This window comes from Molossus molossus, unplaced genomic scaffold (genome assembly GCF_014108415.1).
Source record: "Molossus molossus isolate mMolMol1 unplaced genomic scaffold, mMolMol1.p scaffold_m16_p_9, whole genome shotgun sequence".
NCBI lineage: Eukaryota > Metazoa > Chordata > Mammalia > Chiroptera > Molossidae > Molossus > Molossus molossus.
Window position 1 is genome coordinate 70,017,077 of NW_023425403.1, and position 26,089 is coordinate 70,043,165.

The 26,089-nt window shown below is 34.3% G+C and overlaps 1 protein-coding gene across 2 annotated transcripts in view; it reads left to right on the plus strand.

The window, feature by feature from the left end:
• KLHL1 (kelch like family member 1) overlaps window positions 1–26,089 on the plus strand; it is a 370,204-nt gene that overhangs the window by 282,158 nt on the left and 61,957 nt on the right. For both annotated transcript variants that reach the window (XM_036250226.1, XM_036250227.1), the window contains one exon: window positions 11,408–11,632. In XM_036250226.1, coding sequence (XP_036106119.1) covers window positions 11,408–11,632 — 225 coding nt within the window. The remainder of the gene's footprint in view (window positions 1–11,407; window positions 11,633–26,089) is intronic.

The window sequence follows — 26,089 nt, forward strand, 5'->3', positions numbered from 1 at the left end:
GCAAATAACTTAAAAATACTGTATAACCTTTTTCTGAAGCCAAGCAGTACAATAAAAGAAAGCTTATTCATTCATCCTTGCCCTTTCGAATGCTGGCCTACTTGATGTCAGCCTCAGTAACTACATTCAGCCACTGTGGTTCCACTTCGGTGCCTTTTCTTTGAACTTGAAGTATATCATTAGGGATTACCAGTTCAAGGTCATCAGTTTGCAGGAAGCCATAGAAACAACAGAAAACCATGAATAACAGCATGCCAACCTAAGCCCAGTTTGTTTTGCAGACAGAAAGAATTGTCTTCTGAAATAGATGTCTACTTACTGGGCTGCTAAGAGATATTCTAGGGAGGAACCATACTTCCCCAGGGGCCTCAGGGTGATAACTGAATCAAATCAAGGTATCTACTTCTTTAAAAATGTTTAGAATCAAGGAGGGAAAAATGCTCATTTGTTAAGTTAAATTTGAGATGTTTATATTGTCCCCAGCATGTTGGCAGACAAGGAACTTTCAGCTCCTGGAAGTCATGACTTTATTGAAGAGAGAAAAGACTCCCTCAGGCGAAAAGTGAATGATCTAGCAGCAAAGTTCCCTTTCATAGCCTCATGTTCACTAGATAGAGACAAAGCTTAGTGACTAGGCTGTAACTGTTTCTAGTGTCTCTTCTGAGGATAGATCAGAGTTAAAATTGTAGGTCAAAGTTCTCAAAATTTAGTCTATTAATAACTTTATTTTACTATTTAGTAGTCAGAGGAATTGGGCCACATTGCTGTTCATTCTGTAGGTCTTTCAATGAATGTGGATTGAATAATAAATTAATGTGTTGTGAAAAAATGCTACAATGATACATTCTTGAGTACTCAGTATATTCTTTTGAATCAATCGCCCCGTGAATATACAGTAATGAAAATAAATACAACTTTTCTCTAAATTAAGTCTTCCTTGCAGACCCACAGGGGAATAAGCCTGTGTATATTTGTGCATATGTTTGGTGCATTCCAGATCTTAATCCTCCAGTGTGTGGCTCTTCTCTGGCAAGGAAAGAGACTCCCTAGGGCTACCTCTATGACAGAGAGTCACAGGAAATAAGAAGTTAAAAACTTAGAGAAAAGTAGAAGTTATTATACTTTTACCAAATGTGCCAGTGATTTAAGCCATCACTTTGAAATGAATAAATATCAGTAGATCATGGAGAGCCTTTAATTAATATATCTTTGTAAGGTCAGGTGCTGGTTTATGAAAAAGGCAAAAGTGTATTTTCCAGAGTTTATAGTTTACGTGGAGATCCATGAGACCGCTTACTCTTTTACTATACTTATGTAAAAGCATTTCAGTGACTTGTGTTTCTGCCATACAACCCGTGGTAATAGAACTAGAGCTCAATTGTCATGATAGGATTTAGGTCTCATTCACATTTTAATCTTTCCTTCCCCACATTTTCAATGAAGGCTAGAAAAATTCTAATATAATTATGTGGAAAATGTTTATTGGGACCTAGGGCATTTTAATAATAATATACAGCATTCCCCCCTTTATCCAAAATTTTGCTTTCCCAGTTTCTGTTACCTGTGATCAATCATGGTCTGAAAATGTTAAATGGAAAATTCCAGAAATGAACAGTTCATAAGTTTTAAATTGCACACTGTGCAGAGTAGACTGGTGGGATCTTATACTATCCTCCTCCATTCTGCCCAGGACATGGATCAACCCTTTGTCCTGTGTCTCTACATTATGCTACCCACCTGTTAGTCACTTAGCAGCCTTCTCAATTACCAAATGGGTTATCAGAGAGAGACTACAATCACGCAACGTTCATCACAGTATATTATTATATAATATAATATTTTACCATTAGTTATTGTTATTAATTTCTTACTGTGCCTAATTTATAAATAAACTTTATCATAGGTATTTATATATAGGAACAATTTGGTATATTTGGGGTTCATAATTTAGTGGGCTATTTTAAATAAGTTCTGTTCTTTATAAGATCTAGGTGATTTCCATTTTATTTTAAAAATGCATTGCTTTTTGTGTTTTGATTAATTTCCTTAAATTCTGTATATTTTCTAAGATTTTAAAGGTAATAATTTTTGGTTATTAAGGTGACTGTTACAGATAATACAAATACTTTGGTGTCCCTTGGCTTTGAGCCAGAATTAGCCATCCTTGTGTGTGTTTTTATTTTTATTTTATTTTACTTAAATTAGTTTAAACTAAATATAATGCTGGATTTGGGGATTTATTTATCTACTTCAAAATTAAGCATTAAGCTTAATGATATATTTATATCTCTATACACAGCTATTTGACAGTCTATTGCTATTTTACAAATGGTTTATATTTATAGCAGGGAGAGATGTAGATGATGATTGCTTATTTGGCACAAATAAAATTAATGTGATGATTATAAAATATTTACAATGCCATCTTTAAATTGCAACAAATTATCTAATAAGTAAAAGCTTTTATTTGTGCTTAAAAATATTTTTCTGGCCCTGGCCAGTTTGGCTCAGCGGTTAGAGCATCGGCCTGCGGTCCGGAGAGACCCGGGTTCGGTTCCCGCTAAGGGCACGTACTTCGGTTGCAGTTTGTCCCCGGCCCTGGTTGGTCGTGTGGGTGGCAGCCACTCAATGTGTCCCTTCACGTCGATGTTTCTCTCTCTCTCTCCCTTCCTCTCTCTCCCTCCCACTCTATCTGTACAAAAAATGGAAAAATATCCTCGGGTGAGGAAAAAAAAAAAAATTTTACCCTGGCCGGTTTGGCTCAGTGGTTAGAGCGTCCGCCTGCGGTCCGGAGAGACCCGGGTTCGTTCCCGCTAAGGGCATGTACCTCGGTTGCAGTTTGTCCCCGGCCCTGGTTGGTCGTGCGGGTGGCAGCCACTCGATGTGTCCCTTTCACATCGATGTTTCCCTCTCTCTCTCTCTCTCTTCCTCTCTCTCCCTCCCACTCTGTCCGTACAAAAAATGGAAAGGTGTCCTCAGATGAGGATTAAAAAAAATAATAATAAAAAAAATATATTTTTCTGCAATGATATCTTTCACATAAGTGGAAAAATGTTATTCCAAAGCTATATTTTTCATTAAGTATGTAGAAACATAAAATTCAATGAAAAGGTTATTCTATGGAAAATTAAAGATATGTCATTCTTTATAATATTTTTTTAAAGCTTGGTTTCTTATATTTTAGGTTTTATAAAATAAATATTTATTTAAAAAATTTTCCAAAGTGCTTCTCAATATTTACCACTTTCATAAAGAGGAAACATCCAACATAATCAGACCTTTTCCTAATGATTTAATGGCATCAAGATTGCCACTGGAGTTTGGCCAACATGCTCTTTATATAATTCATTTAAAAAATTTTAGACATTATATAATTCATTAAAAAAATTTTTTTATTGATTTTAGAGAGAGAAGAAGGGAGAGGGAGAGAGAAACAGAAACATCGATGAGAGAGAACAACGATAAGCCGTCTCCTGCATGACCCCCAATGGGGATTTGGCCCACAACCTGGGCACATGCTGTGACAGGGAATCCAACCGGTGACCTCTTGGTGCATGGGTCAATGCTCAACCACCAAGCCACACCAGCCAGGCATACAATTAATTAAAAATATTTTTATTTACTACCTGTAAGTAATGGTTCTGTAAGAGTTAAAGAAATGTGTTTTTGTTTGTTTGTTTTTTCTGGTTACTTTCTCGTTGCCCGCTATTGCTACTTTCAACTGACTCATATCATTCTAATTTGTAGGTTTGTAAGAAGTCTTGGAAGTTGGTAACTGAGCTTATTAATATTGCATTAAAATGTTATAAAAGACTTTGTTAGAAGACCTGAGGGACTTTCTGTTGTACTGAATAAAAGATTTTTCTTTATTATAGAAGATTTTTTGACATCTATTTTGTCAGTTTACAAAACTTACATCACTTTATTCTATGCCGTATTCAAGATAAGTAAGGTTGCTAAATATTTAAATTATAAATATTAGAAAAATTCTCTCTGTCTCTACTGCCAAAATAGAATGTACAAGTATTAACTCCTCTTGTTCCCGCCAAATAATCATATTTGCTTGTATCAATAAACACCTCCAAATAGACCCAGACACCACACTTTGATAATATCTTGAGCACTTTATTTTTTGAAAGAGGGAGAAAGAGAGAGATTTTTGTTGTTCCACTTATTTATGCATTCATTGATTGATTCTTGTATGTGCCCCAACTGGAAAGAACCTACAACCTTGGCATATGGGGACGACGCTCTAATCAACTGAGCTAGCCGGCTAGGGCCTTGAGCACTTATTCTCAATTTTATATTTTGAGAAAGAAGCCTGTTGTTGGTTTTGTCTTGAAGAAAATACTTTTGTATTCATATTGCATTTAGATAGATTGCATGTATCATCTAGTTATGTTACTCAATTTGGATAGCAGATACTTTATACATTTTTAAAACATATCGTTGTTGTAACAAATGACCACAAATAGGGGTTTAAAAAAACTGCCATCTTTAACTCAGTTCTGTAGGTTGGGAATATAGAGTGCATGTCTGGATTCTCAACTCAAGGTCTAAAAAGCTGACATCAGGGTGTTGGCTCAGATTTCTTCTTGTCTCTACCTGGAGGCCATTTTCATCCAGATGGTTGACAATTCATTCCTTGTGGTTGTGGAATTGAGAGACTGGTTCCTTACTGGTTGTCAGTTGAGGAACATTCTCTGCTCCTAGAGTCCACCTGCATTCCTTCTCACATGATCCCTTCCACCTTCAAAGCAGTGAGTAGCATCATGCTCATACGTCATATCTTTCTCACTTCTCCTTCTGACACAGATCTCTTCATTTTCAAGGAGTCATGTGATCAGAACCACCCAGATTATCGCCCTGTACTAAGTGCAACTGTCTAGATAGCATAACAATAAATGGAATGATTTCTTATCATATTCATACATTCCAGGAAATAGGTAATTAAATCTCAGGAAGGGGCATTTGTAAAATTCTACCTACCACATATATTAATCACAGTTAACTCATTTTATAACTAGGATGAGGTGGTAAAGTGCTTTTCCAGAGTGGGCTTCAAGCCAGGTTAATATTGTGGATCCTCCAGGTATTATCTGAGAGACACAGAGCAAGTTAATAAAGCTTTTTCTGATTCAGTTTCTTTTTTGTAAAATTAGCATAATAATAATACCTATCTCAATAGATTTTTATAAACATTACATTTGCTAATACATGCAAATGTTTAAGTATGAGAAGTTCTCAGTAAATATTATCTATTAATATCTAATTTTACTTTCATTTTTATTCATTTATGTTTAAACTTTGTTTTTATTGTTGATACTCTTACAGATGTTCAAATACCCCCACCCTCACCCCTATTTGCCTATGCCTACCAAGCCCCTGCATCACCCCCAACTGGACATCACCACACTGTTGTCTGTGTCTATGGTTCATCTATATATGTTTTTTGCTAATCCTGTTAACTTCTTTAATCCAGTATCCCCTAGCCTTGCCCTTAGCTCTCAGTCTTTTTCATGTATACATGCCTCTGGTTCTGTTTTGTTCATAAGTTCATTCTGTTCATTATATTTCATACATGAGTGAAATCATACGGTGCTTATCTTTCTCTGACTGGCTTATTTCACTTAGTATAATGCTCTCCAGGTAAGGGTAAGATTTCCTTCTTTTTAAAAGCTGAGTAGTATTCCATCGTGTGAATGCACCACAACATTTTTGTCCACACATTTACTGATGCATACTTGGGCTGCTTCCAAATCTTGGTATTGTAGATAACACTGAAATGAACATAGGGTGCATATATTCTTTTGAATTGGTGTTTCTGTCTTTTCTTTCTGATAAATTCCAAGAAGTGGAATAGCTAAGTAATAAGGCAGTTCTGTTTTTAATTATTTTGAAATAACTGCATACTACTTTGCACAGTGGCTACAGCAATTTGCATTCCCACCAACAGTACACTGGTAATCCTTGCCAGCACTTCCTGGTTGTTGATTTATTGATGATAGCCATTCTGATAGGTATCAGGTAATATCTCGTTATGGTTTAAATTTGCATCTCTCTGATGACTAGTTACTTTGAGTATTTTTTAAATATGTTTATTGGCCATCTATAGTCTCCGGAAGAGTGTCATTCAGGTCCTTTGTCCATTTTTAAATTGGATTGTTAATCTTATTTTTGTTGAGTTGTATTAGTACTTTATATATTTTGGAAATTAGCCCCTTATCAGATGTATCACTGGTGAATATGTTCTGCTATACAGTGGGTTCCCTTTTCATGTGTTGATGGTTTCTTTTGCTGTACAGAAGCTTTTTAGTTTGATGTAGTACCATTTATTTATTTTGTCCTTTGTTTCTCTTGCCCTAAGAGACATATCAACAAAAATATTGCTACGAGAGATGTCTGAGATTTTCTGCCTAAGTTTTCTTCTAGGATTTTTATGGTTTTGTGACTTACATTTAAGTCTTATCCATTTTGAGTTTATTCTTGTATAGGTTGGTTATCTAGTTTCATTTTTTTTTTTTTGCATATAATTGTCCAATTTTCCAATACTATTTATTGAAGAGACTGTCTTTACTCCATTTTATGTTCTTATCTCCTTTGTCAAATATCAATTGACCATATAGGTGTGGGTTGACTTCTGGACTCTCTGTCTGTTCCATTGTCTATATGCCTATTCTCGTCCTAGTATCAGGCTGTTTCGATTACAATGGTAATTTGATGTTAGGTAGTGTGATAACTCCAACTTTGTTTGTCTTCTCAAGATTGCTGAGGCTATTTGGAGTCCTTTTTTATTTCATATACATTTTTGAAATATTTGTTCTAGATCGGTGATATATGCCATTGGTGTTTTAATAGGAATTTGTTGAATCTGTAGATTGCTTTGGGTAGTATAGACAGTTTAATGATGTTAGTTCCTCCAATCCATGAACACAATATATGCTTCCACTTGTTTATATCTTTCTCAATTTCTTTCTTCAATATCCTATAGTTTTATGATTACAGTTCTGTTACTTCCTTGGTAAAATGTATTCCTAGGTGCCTTATGTTTTTATTGTTGTTGCAGTAATAAATGGGATTTTCCTCTTAGTTTCTCTTTCTGATAGTTCAATACACCAACATTAATATTTTATTTTAAAACTCTACTCTAAATACCATTACTAAATATTTATTTAACAACCACATTTCAATAAAAGACATATATGATACGCTAAGTAATCCTGATAAACATGTGGCCTGATTTCCTTTGATGTTATAACTTTTTTTTTTTTTATAGTAAATGATTATTTCATTAGTTATTTCAACTAAAGTATCATCAAAAGTTTATATTACTATGCATGCTAGCACCTAGCTCCTATCTGGTATATATGTAGACTGTGATAAATAAATCATGGAGTATGAAATATTTTAGAAGTATATATTTATGACTTCTGTATGAAAGTGTACAGAAGTCATAAATATAGTCTGAAAAATACTTGTCTTTTTATTTTACATTATAAGATTCATCTTTTAATTAAATAATTACTTTAAGTTAGGAAGTTTTACAATTTGCTTCAGATTTTATTAAATTATACTATACAGTTTATAAAATAATGTTGTTACTGCATAAAGTGATATCTTACAGAACAGCAGCAAAATTCCCTATAAGAGTCTATGCAACCTTCCAAATACTTTAACACTTTGATCTACAATTTAAGATGCAAAATAATAGGGATCGAACCAATCCTGATTATAGTCTGCTGCAGACAGATGTGCTCATTGTACCTGTTTAAGGAGCCAAGCTATTTTAAATCAGTTGCTTAGACGTATTGTTTGGAATCTCAGAGTGGACATGCTCCAGTTTATGGAAGTTGTGAGGACTCTATTGTGCCTGCAGTCGCATGTTTAAAGTTATGCCTACACACTGTAGTCATCTAAGATAACTAGTGATGGTTTTAGTAACAGTTTAAGCCTAAAGTAACTATGTCTTAAAGTAAATTTTCCTTTTTAATCTCTTTCAGACTTATTACATGCCACCATAGCAGTCCACTTCTATTCATATTCTGTTTTTAACTTATGTAATGACAAGTATTTCCTTTACCTTAAGGAACAACACAGGGTAACATTTCTCAGAAAGAATGGCTTTGTCTTCTTCCTCAGGGCACCACCAAGGGATACACACACTCTTATAAGCAAAGGACATAACAGAGCTCACAAATGGATAAGTTTTAAAAAATAATAATAATGAATTGAGACATTTATACAGGCAACCAGTGAAGTATGTTGGTAAGAAAATATCTTGAAAGCATTATTATTAATAGCTTTTATTAGGGAAAAAAGCATATTCTTAACTGTGTAACCATTAAAATTAGGTACATACTATAAGTAAGCTCTATAAATCAAGAGATCTTACTTTGTTTTCCCATTACTACACTTTTGGTAACTAAACAAAATTAAAGAGTAGAGTGAAAATAAGCCTTGGCTTCTAGAGTTAGCAGAATAATAGCACCCCAAGGAAGTCTACATCCGAATCCCCTGAATCTATGAATAGGTTAGTTCATGTACTTATGTAGATGTGAAGGGGTAGGAGAGGATGGTGTTAAGGCTGGGAAGGGAATTGATGTTAATTAGCTGACCTTAAACATACTATTCTACATTAAATCAGATCATATGTCATTAACTCAGATTAAATTGGGGTGAGCCCAATGTAAACACAAGAATCAATGTAAGAAAGATGTAACGTTGCTGGCGCTAAAGATGGAAGAAGGGGGTCATGGGGCATGTGGTGGCCTATGGAAAACGGAAATTCAAGAAAATCTCCTCTCCCCTGTGGTCCCCTGTAAAAAATGAAAGCTTTGTCAGCACCTTGATTTTAGGACTGAACTGCAAAATAATAAATGTATATGTGATTTTCCTTTTCTTTTATTGATTTTTTAGCGAGAGAGGAAGGGAGAGAGAGAGACAGGGACATCAGTGAGAAAGAACATCAGGTGGCTGCATTCTGCATGCCTTCCACTGAAGATTGGCCCACAACCTGGGCCTGGGCCCTGACCGGGAAATGAAATGGCAAACTCTTGGTGCATGGGTTGGCGCTCAACCACTGAGCAACACCGCCAGGCCAAATGTGTGTCTTTTAAGACACTAAGTTTGAGATAATTTTTATAAAGGAATTAATACAACTTCTAATTTGAAAATGAAGCCCTGGTCAGTTTGGCTCAGCAGTTGGAGCACTGGTCTGTGGACCAGAGAGAGAGTCCTGGGTTCGGTTCCCACTAGGGGCACGTACCAAAAAAGAAAATGAAGACAGGGATGCTGACCTATTTCTAAGGTGGTAACTTTAAAATAACATGCATAGATCATCTCTGAAGACTGCAGTTAGAGGAAAAATACTAAAATTAAAAAGTCTGCCATGTGTTGAGATTTAAGATGTATCTAGATAGTTTGAATAAGATGTTGAAACTCAAATTGATCCCCACTTTGTCCTTTAAATAAAAGCACCTTTGGTTGCTCAGAAGCCTTTAACTTTACACATTTTCAACTATTTCCTCTTAGAAGGATGACTGAACCTAAAATTATCTGCAAAGATTTTGATGAAGGTTTTAGAGATTAAGGAAACTGCAGTTTTTCAAATACTTCTTTGTCTACCCATACCTGAAAATATGGGTTTCATAGAACTGAGTTAGTAGACTTAGATTACACTGTTCCTTTTGCCATCGTTTGTCAAGAGTCAGTCATAAGAGAAGGGTACTTATGTATAACTCTCAATTTTTAGTTAAGCATTTATGAAATCCCAATACTATCAAATTTTGAGAATTCAAATGACCTTGAAATTATCCAATAATTAAGTTCACCTTGAATTTTAATTTGTACGTATACTATATATTTTTAAATACTATATTTTATGTTACTAAATAATATCAAATGACTTATTAACATTACAATTTATTTTTATTCTCAACATAGTAATACTTTTATAATACTTCATATTCCGTTGTATAAAAATTAGGTCATATTATTAACATCAAAAGACACATTTAATGTTTCTAACTCTGTATATTATTACTGCTTTGTTTTCTTTAAATAAAAATTAAGCATAAATGAAAAAAATTCTTGCTTCAATTAGCAAAACTTTAACAAAGTTGTTTATACTTGTTTAGTTCATTGCTGGTTAAGCACAAAAGAATAAATAAATCCTCTAAGGAATGTTTTTTCTAGTTTAAAACTTTTATTTCATTACAAGTAAAATAGATTTTTTAAGTGCATTAAATGAAAGTATGCAAACATTTGACTCCCTTTGAGGGATATTAATCATTGAAGATGAAACATTGGTAGATGTAAGTCTAAACATTAAGATTAAACACTGAAACAAGATCAGTGTTTCTTAGCTTATATTTTATGTTATAAACACTTGTGAAGTTATTCAAGAAAGAGATTTTTAATTTGAAATATTTAACTGAAGCTGTTAAAACATGTTTCATTAACAATTTAGCTTATTTCTTTTTTCAATATTAATTTTATTAGTAAGACCTATTATATTTCTTAAATTTATACATAAACATCTTTTAGAAAAGATGAACTATTTCATTTAAAGATTATAACATGATTGATAAAGACAGATCATTTTATGTCTCTAAATTCTATTGAGCTATTCTCCAAATGCATATTAGAAAAGATAAAAAAAAAATCCTAACTGACATTTGTTTGCATGTCTTCAAATTGACTTTTATGCCCAGCCTGTGTGGCTCAGTTGGTTGAAAGTTGTCCCATCTACCAGGAGGTCACTCGTTTGATTTCTGGTCAGGGCACATGCCCAGGTTTCAGGCTCAATCCCCAGCAGGGGGTTTTAGGAAGCAGCCAACCAATGTTTCTCTTTCTCTCTACCTCTTTCTTCTCTCTCTGAGGTCAATAAAAACATTTTTTTAATTGACTTCTACAACAATCTGTTTTTTAACACAGAGACAAATTTAAAGAGAATCAAGGTAAAGAACTTATTTAATTAACTCTTCACTCTCAGAATTACATATAATAGCTTAGGTATTTAAAAAAAGCTTTGATAATTTTTTTTAGGCTAGGATCATGTTATATTTATTTAATGGCAAACAGTAATACAGGGAAGTTGTAAAATCTGAGAGAACTGTGTTATGCTCCAAAATTCTATTGAATTGATAGTTTAGCATGAGATCATTATGTAAGTCAAACAAGCTGAACATTTGTGTCTGTTTTGATCATTAGTATACATCAAGTAGAGAAAATATAGTAGTAGTTAAATTACTACTTCCTTTGTTTTTCTGACCCCTTTTCTTTAAGAAAATCGAATGTGACAAGAGTGTTTTCACATCCTAAATTTATGCCACCAATAATTTGTACAACTTGGGCAGGTTTATGTAGTAGTAGAGAATGATGACTATATGATTTTATGTTTTATTAGGAGCTACAACCATAGAGAAATATAACCTCAGAACAAATTTGTGGATCCAGGCTGGGATGATGAATGGCCGGAGATTGCAGTTTGGTGTGGCTGTTATAGATGACAAGCTGTTTGTAATTGGAGGTCGAGATGGCTTAAAGACACTGAACACTGTTGAGTGTTACAATCCCAAAACTAAGACTTGGACTGTTTTACCACCGATGTCAACACATAGACATGGTCTAGGTAAGATTTCTTACTTTATTGATATTATTTTTAGAAATATTTTTATTGATAGTGAAAATATATGTAAAAGTATAGTATTAATGCCATCAGTTATTATTAACTTTACACTATGGGCTTATTTGGAGTTCTTGACATTTTCCTGTGTTGACCAACATGCATTAAAACGTTGAGAGAAAAGTTAATGATACCAAAATGAGTAGACCTCAAGCTATCCACAAAGTTTTCACAACCTGACATTTATTTAACATGTAAAATTGAACATGAAAAAAAATGCAGAACTATTATGAAGAGGCAGAGAAATACAGCTCTAAGAAAAAAATAGTTAACATGGCTTGAGGAAGAAAATTAAGATGACTCATTCCACATTTCTGGATAGTTGAGTCTAGCTATATCTTTGCATTTAATGTATTCCACCTTGGAAAATCCATGGGAACAGGGCAATATAGGTTTAGAGAAAGAGTGACTCGTCAGCTGTTACCAGGGGTCAATATAATAGGATTCACTTGATCTTTACTGTGGAATACCTGAAGATGGGAAGAACTATATTTGTATACAGAAAATCTGGTTGTGAATCTTGTCTTGAATCTGCCATTTAATATTTGCATGATTTTTGGCCAGATCTTAAATTATGAGCCTTAGTTTCCTGATTTACTGCCAATTCAACATTATTAGGTAGAGAAAAGTCTAATGATGATAATGGATATGAAATTGGTTTGTAAGTTGTAAAGTCCTATACAAATATTTGAAAAAGGAATTTAATAAAGACTAACAGTTCTTAAATTTGCACTTTGTATCATGGGGATTGTATGAAGTGCAAATTACTTTCTTTGAAGACCTGAAATATGCTAGAGAGTTGAATAAGTGCCTTTCATTTAGTTTGAATATACATATTAGAGAGATATCAGGGTTTAATTGCAAATCCACTGATTTAGACATTAATAGGCAAGCCAAATTAGAGACAATTTCAAAAGAAAATACTAATGATAGTTTAACTTTGAGGTCTCCAATACTGTATTTTCCATTCTTGTCAACTCTACATCAATCTAAGCAAAAAAAAAAAAAAAAAAAATAGATGAACTAAAGCAACTTACCTTTTTGATCATCTTCCTTTACCTCCCTTTTCTTCAGTTTGCTCATTAGTAAAATTAAGAAATAATATATGCATGTATGCATGAACAGTGGACATAGACAACAAACTGGGGACAGGTCAGGGAGGGAGAGGGAGGGGAAATCAGTGGGGGAAAAAGGAGAAACATCTGTAACAAAAATTAATTAATAAAAAATAAATTAATTAATAAAAAAAAGAAATAATAATAAATGTTTGAGAAAAGTTAAGTTCCAGAATTCTGTGTTTTATTAAAATAAAATAAAATAAAATAAAATAAAATAAAATAAAGTGTTTAAATCACGTAGAAACAAATTAGAATACAGAAACATGAACACCAAATTATTTTTCTCAGGTAATATTCATGGATATAGAAGGTTTCTTATATGTTTGTTTGTTTTTTTCCCATATATATTGAAGGATTTTGGCTTTCATGTTTATGTAAAAGCTCTAATGTTGATTTTATTAGTTAGCTAAGAGCCTATGTTCCTGTTTGGGGGGAATATAGAGAATAAACAATCTGGATTGAAATATTTAGAATTTAATGTCTCTTTCTCCATTTTGGTTTTAGACAATTTAATTCCTTTCTGTTATGGTATACTGAAGTTCAGTTATGTAAAATATTTGCATGTCAAAAGAAATGGCTTGAAAATTTTTCACCAAGTATATACCTTAAGTGATGTAATTTCATGTGCTTAAAGTATACCAGGTGATTTTTTGCCTCAAATCCTATGACACCAATACTGTGCAGGATGGTAATCTCCCATAGTGTTTTTTAGTTTTTCTTACTTGTTGAAGAGTTCATTATAAAGCTATATGAGAAAATAAGGCTAGATAAAAATTTACATGTGCCAAGTTTATCACAAACATCTAAAATGCAATGTAGCCTTTCCACAAGTTTTAATGACTCAATAGCAGCTCTTGTAGTTGACTGTGTTCATGACTAAACCTCTTCTATTTTGCATGTCTTGTTTGGCTTTACTTCTGTTATCAAGTGGATCACCTCTCCTCCACAGGGCATGCCATCAGGTTCTTCTGTGTTTTACTTCCTAGTGGTTTTTGTTTTCAATCAGTTTTTAAAAATTTCTCTACTGTAGAATTCCCCAAGGTCTAACCTGATTGAGTTAGTAGGCAATATCATAGCATAAGGCATCATTTCTGGGCACAATTCTCATTTCAGAGTGCCTCATAGATCACTAGCAGTGCCCACTACATAAACAACTGCCATTGACTTGGATGCCAATCCAGGTCCAATCAGTTGAAACAAGATTGATAGTAGCGCAAGATACATCTGTGTTCTCTGATTAACCAGTTTCCTTTATGATCAATTGCATCTCAGGAAATTCAGCATTATATAATCACCCTCAAATGCAACCAGCATCCTTGGTCTAAGATTCCTGTTCCTTCAATATAATATATCAATCTTTGATCTACCTGTCTCTTCCAGGGACTTCTGTTACATAGATGTTGATATTTCTTATTTAATGTGGCATATCTCTTTAATTGATTATTTATTTCATGAATGAATTTAATCTCCAGCCCTTCAAATTGTTCTCAATCTGTGTGCATCGTGACATGAATCCCGTGCATTGATCTCAATTTGTTGTCACAGTCTCACTATTTCTACTTGGAAATACATTACAATTTCTTTCTTCTTTTTAATGATATCAATAATTTACCATGTCTTTGTGATACAATGTATTATGCCTTTTTCAAATTCCTGTCTGCCTCCTTATTTTAATTATTATAAGTGATTATCTTCTTCCTCTTTTCCCCCCAATCCCTCCAAGTGCTCTCTCTCTTTATCTTTCTCCTGTTAGTCAGCCTTTTTCTTCTCCTCTTTGTTTTTTCTCTTCCTTTTTTCCTTCTTCCTCCTCTTCCTCATCTTTCTCCATTTCTTCTTCTTCCTTTTCTTTCTCCTCTTCTAATTCTATTTAAAAGTCGTTATAACCACTAAAATATGTAAATTTTAACTGTGCACACGTGAACATATAAGATACTTGGACTTATTCAATAAAAGGCTAAAGCATTCAAGAGTGGATAGAGAATTAAAAGTGGGCTTAAAGCTCTTATCCGGCAAACTAACTTTACCTAACCTATCTGCTGTTATTCTTAACATGTAGCCCTCAGGGACACATCTATTTACCTGCATTTCCTCATAAATTCCCTTGAGCATTTCATTCTTATCTCTGATGGCCTTACCTTAGGGCTGGGAGCTGAGGTGGGAAGGGAATGTGCTGGGCAAAGCAAGTCTCTTTGCTTCTGCTGTTAGTAGTTCCACATCCAAGCTGGGTTCTGATGGTAACTGGATGTTATCTAACCAATGGCAAGCTCTGAAGAGGCTCTGCTGTATCACTGCCTAGCAGTGGAGAAGACACAGTAACTCTTCTGAAAAGAACAATATGTGGTAGTAAAAGAGCACAAATCGCTCTGGCCGGTTTGGCTCAGGGGCTGGACCTTCAGCCTGTGGACCACAGAGTCCTGGGTTCGGTTCTGCTAGGGGCACGTACAAAAAAAAATAGTACAAATCAAGATTTCCTTCAAGATGTACCCTCAAGGCAGTTCCTTGAATTTTGTCTCCCTCAGGAATCTGCAATTGACTTCAGGTTTTCTAATTGTGTGTGGGTTTTTTATGTTAATTTTTCAAGCACATACAATGACTCTCCCTTTGGTGTAATCACCAAGATTGGTTTTGACTGTAAACCAACAGCTGCCTGAGCGAATTTTCTATTTGTTCAGAAACTAGAATGTCCTATATCATTTCCCACAGTGAATCAGTACCTACTCTGTGGTACACAGTGGGATTGTAAAATTGCCTATGTAATTCCATAGCATACATTCAAGTGACAAGGAGCTTGAGTCTAAGGTAAAATTGTAAAATATTAAATAAAAAGGAAAAATATTTTCTTTGACCCGCATAATGCCCATCTCCTTAATTTGTATGGGAAAAAAAAAATCCTTGTATGATTTTACAAGGAAGTCACATGAGTTTTTTGGTTGCTAAGATGATTATGTGACCAAAAAAATATTTCATAGCTATCAATAAATGAAGAAGGCTCATTCTGCTGCATAAAATAGTATATAAAATTATGTTCATATTAAGTCTGTGACAGAAGGGAGCAAAGCATCTACCTAGAGGATTAAACTAATTAAGAGCACAGTTTGCTCAATATGCTGAGTTTTTATTTCAGCATTTATGTCTTTGAGGCACATTTCTATATATCATCCCTTTTTTTCTCACCACATTTTATATTATATAAAATTGAATAAGATGTTAGTTCAATAAACATACTGCAATTAAGTTCTTTTAGGAAAAATTGATAAAGAATAATATAGTGTTATTTATTAAGATTTGCTTAATGCCAGACACCATGTTGTGTGTTAAATATATAGTAAGGGCTTTGTTTTTGCACTTTTTAGTTTTTGAATTGATAAAATTCACATAGCATAAAATTCAGTTTTAACATAGAGAGTTTATACTTTTGAGTATATTCACAGATTTGCTCACCCATCACCATTATCAAATTCCAGAACATTTCTGTCATCCTAACAACAACAACAACAAAACCTGTACAGGAAGAGCAATCACTCTTCACTTCCCCTTCTCCCTAGCCCTCACAACAATCAATCTACTTTCTATCTCTATGGACTTTTCAGTTTGGGACATTTCATAATCAAAGAATCATATAACTTGCGGCCGTTTATGTATGGTTTCTCTCACACAACATAATGTTTTCAGCAGTCATCCATTTTGCAGGCTGTTATCAATACTTCATTCCTTTATGGTTGAATAATATTTCACTGTTAGAATTTACCACATTGTATTTATACATAATCAGTAGAACATTTAGGTTGTTGTCACTTTTTTGCTATTATGTAAAAAAAACAGCTATGAACATTTATGTGTGCATTTTCATGTGGATATAGGTTTTTGGTTCTGTTGGATGTAAGAGGGGGGTTGTTGATTCATAGGATAAGTGTACTTTTAACTTCTGGAGGGTGGCCAGGCTGCTTCCCCAATGGCTGCATCATGAGGATGCCAGTTTTTGCACATCTTTTCCAACCCTTGTTGCTAGCCATTCTGTTTGAGTATAATAATTGTAGTGTGTGTACACTGAGTGACATTTAATTGTGATTTTATACGCATCTCTCTAATAAATAATTTTGAAAAACATTTTATGTGCTTATTTGCCATTACTATATAGTCTTTGGATAAATCTTTATTCAAATAGTTTGCCCATAGTTTGTTTGGGATATTTTTCTTTTTATTATTGAGTTGCGATTGTTTATTTACAGTCTGTGGATAAGTCCTCTATTTTAACTTGCTTGTTACTGTCATTTGAAGCATAGTAATTAACTTAATGGAGTTCAATTTATTTTTTTCATTTTGTTGCTTGTACTTTAGGCAGCATATCTGAGAAAATTGTCTAATCCATGGTTATGAAGATTTATGCCTATGTTTTCTTTTAGAAATTTTATATTTCTAAGTCTTAAATTTAACAATATAACACATTTTGAGTTAATTTTGTTCTGTGGTGTGAGAGAGTAGTTAAAAATCATTCTTTTGCATGTTGTCCCAACACTATTTGCTGAAACGACCTTTCTTTTCCATTGCATTGTCTTAGTACATTTGTCAAAAAATTGTCCATAAATGAGGGTTTATTTATAGACTCTCAGTTGTATTCCACAAATATCTAATGTCTATCCTTATGCCAGCACCACACTGTCTTAATTATTATAGCTTTGTAGTACAATTTGACTTTGTTCTTCTTTTTAAGTTTTTTTTTTAAGATTGGGGGAGGCTTTTTTGAGTCTTTTACATTTCCAGAGAAATTTTAGAATTCATTTTTCAATGTCTGCAGAAAGGTATCTGGAATTTCAATGTTGATTAGACTGAATCTATTGGTCACTTTTTCAGTTTTGCCACATTAACAATATAAAGTCTTCCAATCAATGAACATTAAATATCATTCTATTTATTTAGGTTTCCTTTCTTGAATTTCTTCTGCTAAATGTTTAGCTAAATTATCTATTATATTTTATTTTATTGTATATGGAATGATTTCTTATGTTCATTTTCAGGTTTTACATTGTTAGTGTGTAGAAATAAAATGTATGTTTGTGTAATTAACTCATATCTTAAAACTTTGAGGAATACTTTTATTAGATTAGTAGATTTTTGTGGATTTGTAATGATTATTTATAAGACATTTTATCTGACAAGAGAAATTTTATTTCTTTCTCTAAAATCATATGATTTTTATTTCATTTACATGCTTATTTACCTGGGCAGGAACCTCCAGTACAATACTGAATAGAACTCTTATGAGAAGACATCATTGCCTTGCTCTTAAATTAGGGGGAAACTCATAGTCTTTTATCATTAGATAAGACATCAATTTTTTTTGTAAATGCTCTTTATCAAATTACAGACACTCCTTAATATTCCTAGTTAGGTGACTGTTTTATCACCAAAGAGTATTGGATTTTATCAAGTATTTTTTCTGCATCTACTGAAAATAATATGTATTTTTTTCTTTATTATTATAGTGTATTACATTAATTTCTAGATATTAATTCATTTGAACTTCTTTAGATGAATCTCACTTGGTCATGCTTTTTATATGTTGCTGTACTTGCTTTTCTAGTATTATGTTCAAGATTTTTCATTTGCATTTGTAAGGGACATTGGTCTATAGATTTCTTTTGATATATTTTTCTGGTTTGAGCATCAAGGTAGCACTGTCTTTATAGAATAAGTTGGGAAATGCTCACTAATCTTCTATCATATAAAAGAGTTTGTGAAGCATTAGTGTTAATTTTTGTTAAAATATTTAATAGAATTCATCAGTAAAGCTAAGGCAGCCTGGGCATTACTTTGTGGAATGTTTTTAAATCATTAGTCACTCTCTACTTTTTATTGGTCTGTTCAGTTTTTTCATTTCTTCTTGAGTCACTTTCTGTGGTTAGTGACTTTATAAGACTTTGTCCATCTCCTCTAGATCATCTAAATTGTTGACATACAATTATATATAGGATACCCTCATAATCCATTTTATTTTTATAACGTTAGTAGTAATGCTCTCTATTTTATTCCTGATTTCAATAACTTTTATTTTTTTTTATTGATTTTAGAGAGAGAGGAAAAGAGAAGGAGAGCATGATAGAAACATCAATGAGAGAAAACATCTATTGGCCACCTCCGACATGCCCCTCACTGGGGATTTGGCCCACAATGTGGGCATGTTCCTTGACTGGGAATTGAACTGGTGACTTCTCAATGCATGGGTCAATGCTCAAACACTGAGACAGGCCTGATTTTAATAACTTATTCAGTTTAGGTAAAGTTTTGCAATTTTTGTTAATCTTTTCAAAGAACTACCTGCTAATTTTATGTGTTTTCTTTTATCTGATAATTCACTATTTTATTTATATACGTTCTTTTATAGCTATACATTTTCATGTAAGCACTGATGTAATTGCACTCCATACATTTTGGAGTTTTGTGCCTTCATCTTTATTAATCTCAAAGTATTTTTAATTACGTTTTTCATCTTTGACCCATTGGTTATATAGAAGTATTTTTAATTACCACATATTTGTTATTATTGTCATACAAATTACATGTTATATATTATACATCATCAACACAGTTTTTAAATTATTGCTTAATGCAGTTATCCTCTAAGTAAGTTATAAGAAAATAAAAAGTTACAAACAAAACAATATATTTATACTTTTTTTCTATTCACCTAACTATAGCTCTGTATTCTTCACTTGGATTTGTGTTTTTGTAGAAATGTTTACATTTTGGAATGAAGGATTTCTTTTAGTGTTTTCTGTAGGGCAGGTCTACCAGAAACAATCCCTCAATATTTTAGTTGTTTGTTTGTTTGTTTGAACTCTGGGTATATGATCATCTGTCCTTTATTTTTGAAAGATATAGAATTCTTTATAATCCTTTCTTTTTATAACTTTATTTTTATTGTTGAAACTATTACAAATGTTTCCAATTTCCCTTCCCTTTGCCCACCTCCACCCAAACCCCTGCCCCTTTCCGCTAACCATCACCACACTGTTGTCTGTCTGTGGGTTATGCATATATGTTCTTTGACTAACTTCAGATATGCCATTTCACTGTTTTCTGGCCTCCTTGTTACCCAATGAGAAATGAACGGTTAATCTTATCAAGGATCCCTTCTATGTAATAAGTTGCTACTATTTTGCTACTTTCAAGATTCTTTTTCTTTGGCTTTTAATAACTTTTGAAGTGCCTTCCGGTGTGCATAACTTTGAGTTTATTTCCTTGAGCTCAGCACTTTGTCTCCCAGCTCAGCTGAGCTCCTGACAATGCAGAGTTGTAAACTGCCTACTGACAGTGTAGCAGGGTTGCCTTAACATGCACATTGAGAAGGCCTTGTTCCAGGTGTTTGGAAAAGACCTCTTTCCAAGACTTTAGATGGGGAGACCTCAAAAGGTATCTGGGCTAGGAAAGCAACTATGTGAAGAGCATGGTCAGCCAGAGGTGTCTGAGCCCTTGCCTGCGACTCCCTGGAAAGATTGCACAGCAATATATTTTGCCTGTGCACCAGACTGGTGTGAGGAAGGCAGCTGTGCTGCCAGGAAGAGCCTTTGTAATCGCCTACAACCAGGTCTGAACTCACACCTTAACCTTCACTTCCTGCTTACGTAAATCCTCAAGGTCAGCCAGAGCTGAGAGCATAATGCCTTCTCAGACTTTACCTGAACATGCGTACAACCCTGAACATACATATGACCTTCAAGAGTACCAGGAATGTGTCAAACTTTTCAAATCCTCCCGTAGACATCTCATTTCTCAGCTCTAATTTTAAGTTTTTAGTCAAATTTTGTTTGCTCCAAGTTTTTCACCACCTCAGGCAGCTGTGTTGTTAAATATAGTTGACCTTTGAACAGCATGGGAGTTAGGGGCACTGACCTAATGCACAATCGAAAATTCTTTATAACTTATGTTGGCATTCTGCCTTTGTGCTTTCCCATCCAGAGATTTAAAATAATTGTTTTTGATCTGCAGTTGGTTGAAATTCTAAATGCAAAACCTGGGGATACATGGGCCAACTATCTATTTATTAGGGGAAAAAAAATCTGTGTATAAATAGAACTGTACAGTTCAAACCAGTGTTGCTCAAAGGTCAAATGTAATTGCCACTAATTTTATTTATTTTTTTGACACACACCCTGCACATTCTCGGTAAAAGAAAGCCTCAGATTCGTAAAAGAAGGATGAGTTTCCAGAAAAATACCAGACAGTCAGATATTAACACTTCCTTGAGGAATTAACATTTCAGAAATCTTCAGATCTTTCCAGTGGCAGCTAGACTACTGGATTTTATGACTACTTTTATCGTGAGGTTATTTATTGGCTTTCAAGGTTACTAACAAGCTGAGGAGGAGGTGATGGGACTAGTGATATCATTGTAATTAGCTAGTTATTAATAACAAGAAAGGAGCAAAGGGACAGCCAGACATTATAGGAATGTTCTCTGCAAAACACTGAGGAAAGGAACCACAAAGGGAAAATACTTGCCTTCAATCACACCTGGGGACAGAGATGGCTGGTCAGAATGGGTGTGGCCACTGCAAGTGCATGGAAATTTGGGATATAGAATTCCCTACACAAAGAAGATTGCTCTCTTATGCTCTTGGCTCTTTTGGGACTCATGTAACTCTGAGCTATGGGGCTCTCTTGCTTCTGCTTCCTTACATTCTTTACACACAACAGACTGCAGCTGGCTTGATGCTGGTCTGGACCCAGCTCCAACTTGGAAGGGAAACTCTGGACACTGGCTCTGATTTTAGCTCTACTGAAACCCCAGATAGAACTTCTCTGACTGGACTAAGGGAAATCGGATTTGGAAACCCATGGAGGTAAACAAAAATAAAGTTTTCTACTATATCACATCCTCTCATCGGGGCCTCTGGAAATACTTATTCCAGCAGTACACCAAGAACCCCACTCCCACTAACAATGGGGCAAGACAAGGCACGTTGTTCTCCAATATCAACAGGACATGAGGGAAAACATCACAAAATTAATTGTTCTCATCTACATTCAGCTGTTCTTCTTTAATAAATGCTCCACAGATATTTTTTAAGCCTTATTTTCCAGAGTTGTTGTTGTTGTTGTTCTTTTTTTTTTTTTTTTTGCCATTGTTCTCATTACTTTATTCTAGAGTAGTGGATCTTAGGAGATCCTTAGTCTTCCATTGCTACAGATGGCAACATTAATGATTGTTTTTGTCTGGGTACAATAAAGAGATACTGATTAATCCACAAGCAAAAGGAGTCCCTTGAAATCAACGGTTGTTAAAAATTAGAAATGACATACATGGTTTTCCCATCACAGGGAAACATTTTCAAAGCAATGACAATAACACTTACACTGGCCTTTTGTTAACAATGGTAAATGCTGACTCTTCCCCTTCAGGTGAGGTCAGCCACTCTTAAGCTAAGAAAACACATGAATAATGAATGACAATAATGTATAAATCTCCAAACTGTGCACTTTAACAAAACAAACAAACAAACACACAAAACATAATAGTTAACTTAGAAAACTGATTGAGTGTCCTGGAATTTCACCTAAAAACCAACAAAGACTTGGTAGTTAATTCAAGATAAAAATAACATCTCTTTACAAGACTGGTTAGGACAAAAATGCTTTCCATGAAAGACACTGGAGCTGGCATCTCCGCTTCTATCTACTCTTTATCTGTGAGCTAACACTGAGTTGCATTGCCCTAGAAACTTAATCCTGCTGCAAACTTTGCCAAATCAAAAATAAGACAAAATTTTACTTTCCTTCTTTGCTTTGCTCATTACAGTTTCAAATCCTGTTGGGAGTGCGTTATTGGCCAAGCTTAATTTATAGGTACAGGCATTAAAGTTTTTGTGTTTTTTTTAGAGTCAGGAAAAAAGACGTTACTTAACTTATTTAAATTGATACAATTTCTTAAGGTGTAAAGAAGGGGAACCCAAACCAACATTTATTATGAATCTTTTCAACGGTTTTTTAGAAACTATACTTATAACAAGAAGTAATAAATAGACTGAGGGATATATCAGCATAATAAAACATTGCATTTAGTTGTGACATATCCCATTAGACTAGAAAATCTCTTTATTTTTTGCAATTTTTATTAATTTATTTTTGTTACAGATGATTCTCCTTTTTCTCCCATTGATACCATCCTCCGTATCCCACCCTGCCCCAGCATTGTTGTCTATTTCCATTGGTTACTCATACATGCATATAAATTCTATGGTTTATCTCTTCCCTCCCCCAACCCCCTCCTGTGAGGTTTGTCACTTCCATGTCTCTGGATCTGGTTCATCAGCTTGTATTTTTTATTATATTCGATGAATAAGTGAGATCATGCTCTGGCTGGTAGCTCAGTGGTTAGAGCGTCAGCCCAGGGACCGGAGCGGCCCGGGTTCAGTTCCTGCTAAGGGCATGCACTTTGGTTGTAGTTTGTCTCCGGCACTGATTGAGGTCATGTGGGTGGCGACTAGCTGATGGGTCTCTCTCACATCAATGTTTCTCTCTCTCCTTTTCTCCCTCCTGCTCTATCTGAAGATAAATGCAAATATGTCCTCAGGTGAGGATAAAAAATAAGTGAGAACCATGTGATACTTGTCTTTCTCCGATTTGTCTATTTTGTTTAGCAGTATACTCTCCAGGACCCTCCATGTTGTCTCAAAGGATCAGGATCTTTCTGTCTTAAAGCTGCATAGTATTCCATTGTGTAGATATACCACAGTTTTTTTAATTCATCCACTCATCTATTAATGCACACTTGGCCTTTCCAGATCTTAGCAATTGTAAATAGTGCTGCTATGAACATAGGGGTACATATATTCTTTCTGATGGGTGTTTCAGGCTTCTTAGGATATATTCCCCAAAGTGGATCACAGGGTCAAATGGCAGTACAATTTTTAATTTTTTGAGGTAGCACCATATTGTTTTCCATAGTGGCTGCACCAGTCTTCTTTCCCACCAGCAGTGCACTAGAGTCCCCTTTTCTCCACATCCTGGCCAGCACTTGTTGATTGATGATTTGTTGATGGCAGCCATTCTGACAGGTGTGAGGTGATACCTCATAGTCATTTTAATTTGCATCTCTCTGATGATTAGTGACGCTGAGCATTTATTCATATGTCTCTTGGTCATTTGTATGTACTATTTGGAGAGGTGTCTATTTAGATCCTCTGCCTGTTTTTTAATTGGATTCTTTGTCTTCCTTTTGTGGAGTTGTATGAGCACTCTCTATATATTGGAAATTAACCCCTTATCTGATATATCATTGGCAATTATGCTTTCCCATATAGTGGGTTCCCTTTCCATTTTGATGGTTGTTTCTTTTGCTGTGCAGAAGCTTTTGAGTTTGATATAGTCCCATGTATTCATTTTTTCCTTTGTTTCTCTTGCCTTAGGCATTATAACAGTGAAAATTCTGCTGATGTCTGAAATTTTGTTGCCTATATTTTCTTCTTGGATTTTTATGGATTCACAAGTAACATTTAAGTATTTTATTCATTTTGAGTTTTTTCTTGTGTATGGTGGTGGTCTAGCTTTATTTTTTTGCAAATAGCTATCTAATTTTTCCAACACCATTTATTAAAGAGGCTGTCTTTACTACATTGCCACCTTTGTCAAATATTAATTGAGCACAATGTCTTGGGTCAGTTGCTGGGTTTTGTGTTCTGTTCCATTGATCTATATGCCTGTTCTTGTGAAAGGACCAGGCAATTTGATTACAGTGGCTTTGTAATATAACGTGATATTCGGTATTGTGATTTCCTCCTGCTTTGTTCTTCTTTTTCAAGATTGCTGTGGCTATTTGGGGTCTTTTTTGGTTCCACAAAAACTTTTGGAGTATTTGGTCTAGTTTCGTGAAATATGTCATTGGTATTTTAATAGAGATTGCATTGAATCTATAGATTGATTTGGGTATTATGGGCATTTTCATGATGTTAATTCTTCAAATCTATTGACAAAATATATGCTTCCACTTTTTTATATATTCCTCTATTTTTTTTTCAATGTCATAGTTTTCTGCAAATAGATTCTTTACTCCTTTCGTAAGTTTACTACTAGGTATCTTAGTTTTGTGCTGCAATGGTAAATGGGATTTTTTTTTTTAGTTTCTCTTTCTGTGAGTTCATTATTGGCATATAAGAATTTCATCAATTTCTTGATGTTAATTTGTATTCTGCTACTTTACCAAATTCATTTATTAGCTTTAGCAGCTTTCCTATGGAGTCTTTAAGGTTATCTATGTACAATATCATGTCATCTGCAAATAATGACAGTTTCTTTTCCTCCTTTCCAATTTGGATCCCTTTTATTTTTTTCTTTCTTGTCTAATTGCTATGGATAAGACTTCCAGTAAATGGGAATTCCTGTCTTGTTCCTGTTCTTAAGGGCAATGTTTTTAGTTTTTGCCCATTGAGTATGATGTTGGCTTTAGATTTTTCATATATGTCCTTTATTATATTGAGATATGATCCCTCTATTTCCACATTACTAAGCACTTTTATCAGAAATGATCACTGGATTTTGTCAAATGCTTCTTCAGTGTCTATTGATATGATCATATGTTTTTTATCTTTCATTTTGTTATGTAACATATCACATTTATTGATTTGCAAATATTATTCCAACCTTGATACCCGCAATGAACCACATTTGGTCATGTTGAATATTATTTTTGATGTAATGCTGGATCTGATTTGTTAATATTTTGTTGAGGATTTTGGCAGCTGTGTTTATCAGGGATATTGGTCTGTAGTTTTCTTTCTTTGTAGTGTCTTTATCTGGTTTTTCTTTTTGTTTGCTTTCTAGTTCTTTAAGTTGTGAGGTTAGATAGTCGACTAGACATTTTTCTTGTTTCCTGAGGTAGGCCAGTAGTGCTATGAACTTCCCTCTCAGATCTGCTTTGACTGTGTCCCATAGTTTTTTTTTATCCTCATCCCAGGACATTTTTGTTCAGATAGAACAGGAGGGAGAGAGAAAAAGAGAGAGAGAGAGAGACGTCGACATGAAAGGTACATCGACATCGAGTGGTGCCACCCGCATGACCCACCCAGGGCCAGGGCCAAACTGCAACTAAGGTACATGCCCTTAGTGGGAACCGAACCCGGGTCTCTCTGGACCACAGGCTGATGCTCTAACCGCTGAGTCAAACAGGCCAGAGCTGTGTCCCATAGATTTTGTGTTGTTTTGTGTTCATTTTCATTGGATTCCAGGAAATTTTTAATTTCTTCCTTGATCTCCTTGGTAACCCATTTCATTGTTTAAGAACATGCTATTT